We start from the raw sequence: 13,544 nt of genomic DNA, 5'->3' as shown, positions 1-13,544 counted from the left end.
AATATTAATCCTTACTTATGTTTATTATTCTGAAATCCATTGACCAAATAATTATACTCGAGGGGTACGTCTCTTTTCTAGAGACGAGAGTTCCTAGCCCGAATAAATATAAAATCTATGTACACAATATGAAATTGCAACTGTAGAAGATAGGGGTGAGCTACTGAGCACCAATAATCAACAAAACTTGACGACAGTTGTAATAAGATACTACCTAGATTAAGTGTGCTTTTCCACCAGAGATGTGCTATGTACCTATGCTACGAAGATGTAATAGCTAAGCTGTGAAACTATGTGACCGATACTGATACTAAGCTATGTAGCTCTGCGAGGAAGATGTGCACCTCGAGTATGCGATGATTCGATGGTAGGGTAACCATCTACAGCATGCATCCATAGTCCGCATCTTCCCATATAAATAACATAGCTTAACTGAGTCTGAGTCAGCGTAGATTTTCTATTCCATGGATTCCACTAGTGCTAATCATGTGTACCAATGACTATGATAAGTGGAAGCCAAACGCATTCACGCCAACGTAGCATAGCACATCGTAGATGGAAAAGCACCCTAGGTAAGTACGTCTACTATAATATAGTGATAGCTTATACTCCTCACCAACTTTCCCAGTTTCCTAGTGTCATATTTCGAGATATCTAAGGGCCGGCCAATCAGAGCGCCGTACGCGATCTCGTTGCGATTTGTATGAAATTCTACAGTTATCTCGCGGTCTTATACTTGCTTGCACAGTTCTGCACATTTAAATACATATTTAATTAATTTCTTACAATGGTAAGTACATTTTCATTTCTTAGTAGTAGATATGTAATTGTAGAATTTAAGTGAAGTCATAATAATACGTAGAACTTAAATATATTACGATAATCATTTATTACCTAAATGATTTCGAATCTATTTCTGAAAATTTAAATCTTACACTGTCATAAATAAGAATACCCATTTTCTCATAATTTAATTTGGCAACCACTCCGTACATCCTCAAAGAGCCATCAGACCACCACAGATGGGGCCCAGTAGGGCTGATGCCTAATCCGGAGCTGCGGACAACCTAGCGGGTTTACCGGGGCTCCGGCTCGAAAGGCAGGAGAAGGAACGGGGTGGTTTTTAGTCAGTAAGAGTCTGACACTCCCTCTCGCCTCGCCCAAGGCGTGAAAAGTCATTGGATGATTTTCCCCCTAAAAAAAAAAAAACCCAAAAAAAAAAAAAAAACCACTCCGTACATGCAAATAAGCATATTCACTAATTTTTTGCACAGCAACCCTTACAATGTTCTTGGTCCAGTTATTCCCCAGCCCACAATAGTTTCTAATTTAATCGTAGATATACAGACTATGAGCCCGCGACTCCGACTAGACCTTCCTTAAATAAGATGTCCCAGTATAAGAATTATGTCATCTCGCCTGAGATTCAGGATGTTTTTAATACAGGCATCTAACTTTGTGAGACCAATTTAGTTATTATATTTAAGGTATATACTTAAGTCTTTGACTACCAATAGAAAACTGTTGAAGGCAAATCCTCCGCTAACGTCAGTCACCGGTGACCACCACAGCGTTCAAAGTGTTAAGTGTTTTTGAATAAAGTTTCAAGTAGTTAATTTTACTTAATACTGCCAACAGGTTTTTGAAGTAGAAGGCATGTTGGCACCAGTATTTACTCCTATGTCAGAAGCTGGAGCTGTAAACCTATCCGTCATACCTGCTTATATGGAACACTTGAAGAAACATCGGGTCAACGGTATCCTTGGTAAACAAATCAGCAATCATAAAAAAACCAATTTTTTTACAAGTTCAATTTCTATAGCCTTAGTATAAGTTTTGTTTACGTTTAAAGTAATCAAAACGAGAGCGCGTTCGGGGCTCTGATTAGCCGGTTCGAATAAACCAACCAATCAGAGCGCCGAATGCTCTCTCGTAAAGCAAACTCATACTAAGGATACTGATTGGAAATTATTGACTACATTGAGTATTCCGAAATTCTCAGTATAGCACAGAGGTAGATAACTCATAATAAAACTGCCAATAAATGAAAAGGTATTCTTTCTTTATTTTTCAATTAGAGTACAATAGATATGATTCATTCCAGTGAGTGGAACAACAGGCGAAGGTATGTCGCTGAACGTGGAAGAAAGAAAGTCTCTCCTTGAAGCCTGGGTGTTTGTCGCTAGGCCAGCTCAAACGAAGGTCATTGCTCAGGTCGGAGGAGCAGCCTTACCTGATGTCCTGGAACTGGTAAATATTAACGTGATACTTAACTCAAATGAAATGTTATGTTAAAATAAGAAAAAATGCTTTAGGAGGTACATAGTATAGCTGGCCTTACAGTGTTCTATGTGAATGTTAAAATTGTGTGATTTCTGTGGCATTCTGCAACATGCCTCGTACTTATTTTAAAGGCAACAAGACAATTGACTTGACTGCACTGTTGGCGGGGTAACTGGGCAACTAAATGCCGTGCAACATGTAGCGGTGCTGATTGCCGCAAGGAACAACTCTTTGTGTGTTCCACAAATTGTTCTTTCGTGTCTGGGTGTCATGTGCATGTGAAACTATGTTTGTAAGCCACAATACATAAGAAACTCCAAGTGTGGGGCAACGTTTTTATAAAGAAAGTCCAGTACTTCTACATTTTTTATGATTACAAAACGAATGATGAACCAAATCATTAAAGACAGTTTTCCATTGTCACTGTATTCGTCGCTCATGTAGGACACACCTTAAGTGGTTAATTAAAAAGAAGAATAACTTAAGACTTATTTCATGTTCAACAATTGTCTTAGGCTAAACACGCAGAGAAGCTGAACGTCGATGGTATAATGACTCTCCCGGAACTGTATTACAAGCCCAGAACTACTGACCAGTTGATAAGCTACCTGCAAAGAGTTTCTGCTGCCGCGCCAACCCTACCCCTGGTGTACTATGACTTTCCAATGATGTCTGGAGTCAATGGTTAGTAAATTTATCACATCATCACATCATCAGCCTATAAGTGGCCACTGCTGATCAAATGCCTCTTCTCCCACGGAAAAGGTTTGAGTATGAATCACCTCACAATCAATACGGGTTGACGATTTTACGATATTTTCCCTGGTAGGGTTCGAGCCCACACTCTCATGCATGAGAAACGGACGTCTTAAACAACGGGCCACCACCACATTTTAGTAAATTAATCACCAAGCTTTTCTCTACACCTATGTCAGTAGATATGACTAATTTATTACAACAATTTTAATAAAATTCATACATCTCTTGCATTTTTCTTTTCAGTAAATATGAAAGAGTTATTTACCTCAGCCTCTTCCAAACTTCCAAATTTTAAAGGAGCAAAAGCTGATTTGAATGTGGCAGAACAAGTAGCGCACTTGTTGGCTCAAGATCAGAAAATTTTCATTGCGAACCATGTGAGTTTTAATAGTACATATTATATTTTTACTATTGTATGTAACCGAATTAAGCAAGCTAACGAGACCTAAGCATATTTCCTCATATCTTATTATCTCCTCTACTATTACTAGCTCCTCTACTGTTACTAGCTCCTCTACTATTACTATCCCCTCTACTATTATTATCCCTTCTTCTATTATTATCCCCTCTACTATTTTTTTATATTTTCTATGTAAACAGAATTTATACTTCTATTTACATAGAAAATATAAAACATTACTTCATTTCCAGCATATTGCACCATCAGTTCTAATGGGCCATGACTCTAGTATTGCCACTGTTGTCAGCCTGTTTCCAGAACTGGTCCATAACATCAGGCAAGCGGTGAAAGACGGAGAAGTTGTGAAAGCGAAACTTCTTCAACGACGACTAAACGCTTTAGTAGATGCTATAGCTTCGAAAGGTGAATTTTAATAATATTTCTTTAGATTATTGGATTAGTGATGAACAACACTACTGAAACTATCATTATAACTTGAGACGGGATATAAACATGGTAAATATCCGGTCTCAAGTTCTAACTTAATTATTTTAAAAAACCTAGGTTTTCTGATTAATGTTTCAGACTGCGTCTACTGTAACAACAGCGTTCGGATTGCCGATGCGAATATTAGCAATCGGATTGCCGATCCCACTTTCACTAGGATTTTTGGCATCGGTGTTCTATATGACGTCATCGGTACGTATCCGCACGACGCAGTTTTATGAGTTTTTATACAAGACAAACTAAAATCCGTTGCGTGCGATGCGTACGATGCGGGCCTGTGCACTCTTACCCTTAAGGTAAGCGTCCAAAGTAACATCGGTAATTCGATTGCTCCAATACTCCCGTCGGCAATCCGAACGCTGCCGAACAGTCCACACAGTCAATCCGTTTGATGCGATTCGTCCGATGCGTACGATGCGTGCCCGTGGACGCTTATCTTTTACTAAGGCTACAGAACTATATCAACGTCATGTCATAACAAAAAAATTAACAGAAGGGGGAGGACAATGCTCTATTAATGTTAATAGGTCATTGTAGTTATGCTAATACTGACGTTACATTAATTCTTTTCTAGATTATTTTCATAAAATCTCCATAATCTACTTGGTGTTTTTCAATTACTTCTTATCTTAGGTACACAATCAACCTTTTTTTAAGGGGGTTAATCATCCAATGACTTCTCTCGCCTTAGGCGAGGCGAGAGCAAGTGTCAGACTCTTACTGACTAAAAACCACCCTGTTTCTACTCCTGCTTTTCAAGCCGGAGCCCCGGTAAACCCGCTATTTAGTCCGCAGCTCAATCAAACTTAGATCCTTAAATAAGCTAATTAAAGTGATTAGTGTCGAACTGCCAGAACATCGAAAGCAAAAACATTTAACTGTGGATTTTTCTGTTTTTATTATCCACATGTTTGATTTAATGTCAATTAATTTAAGTATAAGTTTTATAATAATATTAAACATTTCTGTTTTTAGATAAATAAAAAATTTTGTGCTATTTGCTCCCGTATCCATCTTACATATTAAAACACGTGTTTTTATTTTTTCATATAGATAACCATATCTAGATAAAACGAAATCAAAGTTTAATAGTGAATACGTCATTTCTACGTATAAAATGTACCTAAAAGTGAAGTCACGCGATATTTCAAATCAATATATTTTCGAAAGTATTTGTTTCTGTAAGAAAATAAAAAATACGTGTCTAATGTTTTAAAATAATCTACAAAACATTCAGTCTTTGACTGCAAATCGAAAACTGTTGAAGGCAAATCCTCCGCTAACGTCGGTCACCGGTGACCAGCGCGGCGTTCAATGTGTTAAAATAAAAGTTAATTATATCTACCCTATTTTAAAGGTTATCATTTCAGGTGATTTTGTACCATCAATGAAAACTGCTATGGAGTTAACGACCGGAATCAGAATGGGCCCAACTCGCTCCCCTTTGGTGCCATTGAATTGTGTGCAAAGGAAAGATTTAATAAACTCTTTGATTGAATTAGATGTACAGCTACAAATGACAGATTGAACCTAGATAAACATTTATTCCTTGGAATGTTTTTGTGAATAAATAAATATCACAATATGACCATGCTTTTTATTTCCTCCAGAATAGGTCGAGTTATACCCTAAGTACTCTGTATTAGCATTTTTTTACCGCAAATTAGCAACTTGTCGTATATCGTGGATGCGTTTACAAACATACAATTTCACAGTACACATGACACCTAGACCCGATTTTGTAAACGCAATCACAACACAGGAGGAAATTCTAGAGTGGGACAACGTTTAAAAAAATTGTATGACTAAAAATATAACCAGTCAAAAGTCAGTCGTTACTTCTACTCGATATTATGTTACCTATTAGTTTAAAAGAAAATACGAAACGCATAGCTATCAGTTCATTACCTATTTATGTACTAAAACTAATAAATTAAATTATCACCTATCATGCACACGATTTTTTAATAAAATTGCCTGCAATTAACTTCTCATATAAATAGTATCGAGCCGTAAAATTCTTGTAATAGTGTTTCAGTTTTCGAAAAACATGGAACGTTTATCGCATTTTGTTTTAATTTTCTGTGTATTCTGTCAGTCACTGGAAGCACTAAAAATGGTAAGTGGTTTTACTATGAAGTAATTTTACGATTACTGAATTCGCAAAAATATAAATATTGTCTCGGTGGTCGAAAGTGCAATTGCCGGACAAGGGGTCTCGGATTCCCGGACCGGGCAAAGTAATGCTGGGCTTTTTTCGGTTTTTCAAAAATTTCTTAGTAGTTGCACGGAGGCTGGAGTTGTGCCCGGTATATGACAATAGGCTCACCTCCTGTTACATGGAACTTATAACAAAAATGGTGAAAAGAAGGTTTATATTGAACAGTGGCATTACGTGCCGTTATCTGCCTACCCCTTCGGAGATAAAAGGCGTGCCGATACGATGAATTTCAAAATTAAAAAGAAACAAATAAAGTATAAAAATAATGGAATGTTTCGTTTTTAAATATCGTGAAAAATATTACAAAAATTGAATTATGAAAGAAAAAAAACCCTGTATTGGTTGTAAGAAAAGGTTAATTATTAATTCCAGTGCTCCAATATTGGGGGTATAATAGCCCCGGTGTTCACGCCAGTGGACAGCGATGGCGTCGTCAACTTGAGTGTCATTCCTCAATACGCCCAGTACCTACAGGATCAAGGAGTTGATGGCATACTGGGTTTGTATGACAGCCTAATTTATTCTTTTAGTGATAGTCATGTACCTAGGAGATTACCTATTTACACATAGAACTCGTAAAAACAGAAACGTGAAAGCTAAGTTAACCCAGTAAAGAAATTAAAAACATGTTTCGTCCCTTAGCCAATAACACCGCTCAAGTCGAAAATTGGTAGTTTTTACATTGTAATGCCATTGGATGAAGCTTCGCATTGCGCGTGGAACCATTGGTCTTATGATATAGATTTAAACCATTAAGAAGCCATAATTTAAAAAAAGTGACAGCGCTCAAGTCGGTTGGCGTTGCAACACCGCGCAGTTTTTTTCGTCTCCTGTAAAGTTTGCAAAAATGACTTAAGCGGTGTAAGCTAAGGGACGATTTATATTATCGTCTTTACCCACACTTACAACTGTTATCAAACACATATATGCCTCTAAAGTAATGTATAGAAACAAATGGAGGCTCCATAAGTTTCTTGAACGGTTTTGGTTGGGTCAATTAAAAAAAAAACGATCGGCTCGATTTATACAATTCGACGTACCATCCTTGCTGTCCGATCGATTTAATATTTGATACACATTCTTAATCTTGAAGCATACAATATAAGCATATTAAATCAGTTTAACATAACAGAAAAAAAAATGTATTACTTGTCTCATAGATTTAGAATAGGCATGTTTCCTATTGGTCAAATTCAATATTTTTGTCGGAACGTCAAAAACTATATTTTCTATGAACTTGGTATGAAATACTCTATTATGACGTCATAAGTTTTTGACGTCAAATAGCAGACTTATTTCTAGAAATTTAGCTAGAAAAAATCGAAAATGAAGTAGTTCATCAAATTTATGAATGAGAGTGTGATTATTTTTGAATATTTTATTGTATTGAAAAGTTGTAATAATTTATTTTTGACCCAGTCATCATCCCTATTCCACATAGAATCTGTCTTTCTTGTTCTTGCAGTGGCAGGAACCGCAGGAGAAGGTCCTACTGTAAATGTGACAGATATGAAGCATCTGATAGACGCTTGGATAAATGTGTCCAAGTCACTTAATCTCTCCGTCATCATACAACTTGGAGGTAGACCACTGCCAGACGTGCAGAAACTGGTAATCAGAAGAATATTTTGGTCTTGAATCTTTTTTTATCTTTTAAGTATTCTGTTAAAAATGTCTGTTAAGAAGTGTGTGCTATGCTTCGGCACGAATAGGTCGGCTCGACGAAACAACGCATGCGTTGTGCTTCGTTGTGTGAATGAGGTTACCGGAGGTTCCCGATCCTTGATTCCCCATCAATCCTTAAATTCCTAACCCCAAAAAGGCCGGCCACGCACTTGTAACGTCTCTGGTGTTTCAAATGCCCATGGGCGGCGATGATTGCTTGCTCGTGAAATTAGTACCGTAAATTCGGGTGGCTTTGACTCTAAAGGACAATTTTGAGCGTAATTTTCTGCTTTTATTATTGGTTAATGTTAAGGTAATTGGTTAATGACGACTATCGAGTCAAAGGAACCCAAACTTAACCGGTTATGGAACTTGATCTTATACAGGCTGTCTCTGAAGTCGACGATCAGTAATAGCTTATAATAAACGCTTTAATTCCAGTTCAGGATAACGAAAGCATTTCCGAATCTTCCCGATGACCTGGTGCTACTTGGACGTCGACCTCAGGGACAAACTATAGCAAAGGTTTAGATTAATTATGCATATTTGTTTAAAAATTCTGAACTTGGCACATATTATTATGTTTCAGGCGGCATATTCAGAGCAAGCTGGTGCTGACGCCATTATGACGTTACCTGAGTTGTACTATAAGCCTACAACTGCCAGACAGCTAGTTTACTTCATGCAGGAGGTCGCTCGATACGCACCGGAGACGCCAATCTTGTACTATCACATACCCTCATACACCGATGTTGATGGTAATTGATTACTTGGTGACCGAATCTACATTTGACCTTTAGTTATTTTTTATGGCATAGTGTAGCAAACGAGCAGACGCATCACCTGGTGGTAAGCGATCAGCGCTGCCCATGGACACCCGCAATACCAGAGGAGTCACAGATGCGTTGCAGGCCTTTTAAAAAGGAATACGCTCTTTTCTTGAAGGTTTGAAGGTCGTTTCGATTCTGAAATGCCGCTAACGACAGCTCGTTACTACCCCAGTGCGTATTTTAAAAGTTAGTATGTTGCCAAAGTATGGGACTGATCTTAGGCAAAAATTAGTCCTTTTCTACTTCTACTCTCTCCATGACGAATTTCTGTCTTTTTATCCGTTAACTCTTGAATATATTACTTAGGACTGGACATGGTGGAGTTCTGGAGGCTAGCCACTCAGAGGATCCCAACCTTTTTGGGTATAAAGTCGGCAGTATTCGAGACCTCGCTGATGCTTCAAGACAAAGTAAAGGATGATCAGAAGATCTTTATCGCAGATTCTGTATGTATTTGTATTTGAAATTCATAGTTGTAGACATTCATCAATACCAACCACCATTGGACCAATTTTTATCTGTATTTAATTTTGTTATCAGAACTTAGTAAAACTGCAGTAACGAACTGTTCCATAGTAATAGGATAGATGACAAAATTTAATTTTAATGTCCGTCTTGTAGATCATTTAAACACTTTACATTAGACATATTTTTTTCTTACGGTAACAAATACTTTCGAAGAAATATTGATTTGAAATATCGCGTGACGTCACTTCTAGGCACGTTTTATACGTAGAAATGGCGTATTTGCTCCCACTCCTAAACTTTGATTCGCTTTAACCAAGTATAGTTTATATTTATTTGACAAAATCAAAAATACGAGTCTAATATTTTTTAATTACCTAAATGACGGACTAAATAGATTTTTAATTTACATACCCCGTCATCATCCCTATTGATCGACTTGATTTGATCTGTTCTATCTATATAGAGTTATGTACACCATTAATTTTATTTATCCAGCTCTTAACCTTTCGTCTGCGGATATATAAGACAACAATAGAATACACACAAACAGTGTCTCGCACTGATCAGTGCTTCGGCATACGACGAGTTAAAACTGAATTTAGTGTTAATTTGCACAGTCTTAAGAATTCCCACTCTGTCTTTCTTTTTCAGCTCTACTTAGCACCAGCCGTCTTAATGGGGTTTAGAGACATAATAATGATTGAAATCAACTTATTCCCCACGTTGGTTGAAGAAGTAGTAAGTAATGGCAGCCGAGGATACACGAAAACCGCCATTTCAAAGTACAGAAGAATGAGAGAACTGAGGAGTATTATCACTAAAGAAGGTAATTTAGTTTTGGAAAATGCAGTGCATATTTAGCCTTCTCAGTAAATACCTAAATTAAAGGAAATCTGGCCAATTATATTTCGATATTTGTAATTATTAATTATATTATATGAAAACGAATGATTAATTATTATGTTATCGCTTACTCACGTAACTGTTTGACGAGAAACTCGACTAGTTTCAAGACATGCTAGAGGCATATCCGCGACACACGACGCGGCAACCGCCGCGTAGCTACTGAAACGAAACGAATGATGTGTGTCAGCATTTTTTTAAAGGGGGAAAAATCATCCAATGACTTCTCCCACCTTGGGTGAGGCGAGAGGGAGTGTCAGACTCTTACTGACTAAAAACCATTCCGTTACTTCTCCTGCTTTGAGCCGGAGCACCGGTAACCTTTTACGTTATCCGCAATGTGTGTTAGCTACGACATAATTTAATTATCTTTTCTTTGGTCGTCCTCTTCTTTACCATATATATTATATTTCAATTCAACACTATTTTTTAACCGACTTAAAAAAGAAGGAAGTTCTCTGTTTGACCTGTATGTATGTATGTTTGGCCGCGATTATCTCACGATTAGCGGAACCGATTTTGATGCAGTATTCAAAAAAGTGTTTTTTACACTTAGGAACAGGAAACAGCACTTAGTATATTAAGCGACTTCAAAAATAGGAGATTGAAGTCAACCAACTTCTAGCTCTATTTAAGCGCAGTTTACGGAAAGTTATTAGTTTTTTTAATATGTTTTCTTTTTTTCACCAGGTGGAAGCATATCAGCATTAAAGGAAGCTATGCCATTGGTATCAGGCATCGATGTAGGATCGATACGACCACCGGAGATTCGACTCACGACTGACCAGGTCATACGCCTTGAACAAAGAATTAGGAACGCAGATGTTGATATTGTGAACTCAGAATTTCAGGATTAAATGTTTTTCGTAACTCTTGCTTAATATTTTTCCTTCAACTCCAATTTTCTTTTGTAACTTTATAGCGTAAATATGTTTAATGTCATAACGTACACTTTAAAAATAGTATTTTTAGATAAAATTGTATATTTCTACGTTTTGTACATCTTTTTATAATCCAAATTTCTATAAGTACTAGTTTATGTATTATAAAACAATTCAACTTGTCTACTTTGTTTTAAAACACGCAACTAATAGTAATAGGTTTTTCTCTTTTCTGCATGTAATCGTGTGTAAATAAAATGTAAATTGAAGAAGTAGGTATTATGTATTTTTCTTCTCAGATTATAATCACTAAATAATAATGCCATAATGATTTTAATAAAGATCCCTTCTCCCTTCTTTTAATTAATGAGGAGCAGTTTTGTAATTTTCTTACCAATTGAGAATTTTAATCGAAAAATAAGTCCTGAGTATCTGACTATTACTTAATTACAAATACGACTAAATTAAGTATATTTCTTGAAGTAGTTAGTTAATGAACCAATAAAATATACAGGTTAATGTAGAAAAACTGTCCGAAGCTATACAAACAGTTTGCTATTTTATTTCGTTCTTCGATATCATGTAAATGACAGAGAGGTATTATTATGAACACTATATTATCAGTGTGACATTACACGCAATGGAAAATTTCACGCCTTTTAAAAATAATATTCTATAGAATGTCCGAAATAACTTTTGCTGGCAAGTACCTATTTATAGTTGGAATTATTTTTGCGTTTTCTTAAAATGTGTTATTATAAACAGTAGTTCGAATTTACTAATAAATACAAATAAAAAATCTGAATTCACTTCTTACTAAGTTAATTAGGATTACCTACGACTATTTTCGAGGTATGTTAAGGGTGCATACTAGCATGCACGAAACACGACGACTGATGCGGCAAACGATAGTGTTACGAAATTTTTATGCACGTAATATACTAGTAGGTATATTACCTATACCCCATTTCAGACCCGCAGTTACCACTAAGAATGTTCAAAATCTACAATCTCAGCTTATTTATTTTGCCCAGTACATGTATTGAATCCGAAATACATCGTGTAATACAATTCTTTGCGTCTGTGACTAAACGTCCAATGAAATCGTCATCAATATTTAAAAAAATCACGACTTTCGTGAAGAAAATGCTATCAAACGGAACAATAATATTTTATCAAAGAGTACATTACGTCATGATTTGTTTAATTACACTTTAAAAAAATGCATATCAGCACAAACAATACAAATAATTTTTATATTACTGAATTACTCATTTGAGTAGCAATGGGTGTAGTGTGTGCATTTTTTCTAATTATTGCAACAACGGTGGTGATTTTCCCAACTTCAAAAGCCATTGCCATTGAACCTGTAAGTTCTTGTTAATGAATAACTATTAACGAATAACAAACATTCTCAAGCCATTTTGACCCTTTTTTAATTACTTTAAGGTTTACATTACCATTTTATTTATGTTATAGAAATGTTTCGAAGTAGCAGGTATCCTCGCTCCAGTCTTCACTCCAACATACGAAGATGGCAGTCTTCGAGTTGACATCGTCCCTCAGACAGAATGCTGCGTCCTAAATGCGATGCGTACCGATAACGTCATACGGAACGATGCGTGCGATACGTACGATGCGGGCCTGTGGACGCCTACCTTTAATCACTAAATACACAGCCAGCTATTCTTTTTTCTTTCATCTTTCTAATATCGGTCTCGACTTCTAAAGGTAACTAATTGTTTGTATCTTTTCAGTAAATGTCGTCGAGTTTGTCGAAAAAATTACCCAAGAAATACCCACATTCAAAGGAATAAGATCTAGTGACTTCAATAACTTGCTGTTACTCCGAAACAGATTAATTGAAGATCAAAAACTGTATGCTGCTAACGATGTAAGATATTTTTTTATCGCCAGAATTGAGGGTTCATAACAAACGTAAAAGTTAATACGAAGTAAAACCTTAATACGAGGTACAAAGGTTCATTTTCTGCATGGGTACACTCTTGTTTTGCGCTGCTAGATAAGCCTAAAGGCATCTGTTTATCAAGTGTCTTCTGATTGATAATAATAATGGCGATAATATAATTGAAAATTATATAACAATCGGATTCGAAGTGATTAAATTGTTTTGCCTAACAAATCAAGCCGGGGCTGATACCTAGCTTCATAGCTAATAATATATGTTAGTCAAATCTAAGGAGATACATTTTTTATCTTCATTATTTTTGTTTTTGTATGATAAGGGCATGGACCAAGAGTCAATGGAGAACAAATATAAATAGATTAAAAAAAAAACAACAACAAAAAGATAATATTTTATATGTTTCAGTTCTATCTCGGTACAGAAGCTATTTAGTTAGGTTACGACAACTAAAGTATATAATGCCTATAGTCAACATATTCCCGAGACTGTTGGAAGACATAGTAAGGCTTGGTAAGGAGGGTAACCGATTCAGTGCCCTGGAGCATTACGATAAACTTGCGCAATTGTCTGAAATCATCGATATCAGAGGCTAGTTTCCTACTAGTCAAATTCAATACTTGTTTCGAAACGTCAAAAACGATATTATCTATGAACTTTGCATGAAATACTGTATTATGACGTCATCAGATTTACAGAGCTA

The 13,544-nt window shown here is 36.2% G+C and overlaps 2 protein-coding genes across 2 annotated transcripts; both read left to right on the top strand.

The window, feature by feature from the left end:
- Window positions 1-659: 659 nt before the first annotated feature.
- Window positions 660-5,477, top strand: LOC118275747 (N-acetylneuraminate lyase-like). Its single transcript, XM_035593819.2, has 7 exons — window positions 660-790; window positions 1,639-1,765; window positions 2,105-2,250; window positions 2,799-2,967; window positions 3,286-3,419; window positions 3,694-3,865; window positions 5,320-5,477. The coding sequence occupies exons 1-7, from the start codon at window positions 788-790 to the stop codon at window positions 5,475-5,477; spliced, it is 909 nt and encodes a 302-aa protein (XP_035449712.2). The 5' UTR covers window positions 660-787.
- A 453-nt stretch (window positions 5,478-5,930) lies between these two features.
- Window positions 5,931-10,911, top strand: LOC118275710 (N-acetylneuraminate lyase-like). The gene is made up of 7 exons (XM_035593773.2): window positions 5,931-6,068; window positions 6,543-6,669; window positions 7,636-7,781; window positions 8,425-8,593; window positions 8,972-9,111; window positions 9,785-9,959; window positions 10,727-10,911. Exons 1-7 carry the CDS (start codon window positions 6,000-6,002, stop codon window positions 10,891-10,893), a joined length of 993 nt encoding a protein of 330 aa, XP_035449666.2. The 5' UTR covers window positions 5,931-5,999; the 3' UTR covers window positions 10,894-10,911.
- The last annotated feature ends 2,633 nt before the right edge of the window (window positions 10,912-13,544 follow it).

The sequence above is a fragment of the Spodoptera frugiperda genome, chromosome 8 (assembly GCF_023101765.2).
Source record: "Spodoptera frugiperda isolate SF20-4 chromosome 8, AGI-APGP_CSIRO_Sfru_2.0, whole genome shotgun sequence".
Lineage (NCBI taxonomy): Eukaryota > Metazoa > Arthropoda > Insecta > Lepidoptera > Noctuidae > Spodoptera > Spodoptera frugiperda.
Note: the sequence above shows the minus strand (reverse complement) of the source record. Positions and strands in the feature narration are given on the sequence as shown.

What these genes read in the sequence shown, in the direction of transcription:
- LOC118275747 (XM_035593819.2), top strand. An exon ending in TCGGGTCAACGGTATCCTTG is followed by an intron (nt 1,766 to 2,104) that starts GTAAACAAATCA and finishes GATTCATTCCAG; the next exon opens with TGAGTGGAACAACAGGCGAA. An exon ending in AAATTTTCATTGCGAACCAT is followed by an intron (nt 3,420 to 3,693) that starts GTGAGTTTTAAT and finishes CTTCATTTCCAG; the next exon opens with CATATTGCACCATCAGTTCT.
- LOC118275710 (XM_035593773.2), top strand. Translation starts at nt 6,000, where the DNA reads ATGGAACGTTTATCGCATTTTGTTTTAATTTTCTGTGTATTCTGTCAG. An exon ending in AGGAGTTGATGGCATACTGG is followed by an intron (nt 6,670 to 7,635) that starts GTTTGTATGACA and finishes TTGTTCTTGCAG; the next exon opens with TGGCAGGAACCGCAGGAGAA. An exon ending in GAGTATTATCACTAAAGAAG is followed by an intron (nt 9,960 to 10,726) that starts GTAATTTAGTTT and finishes TTTTTTCACCAG; the next exon opens with GTGGAAGCATATCAGCATTA.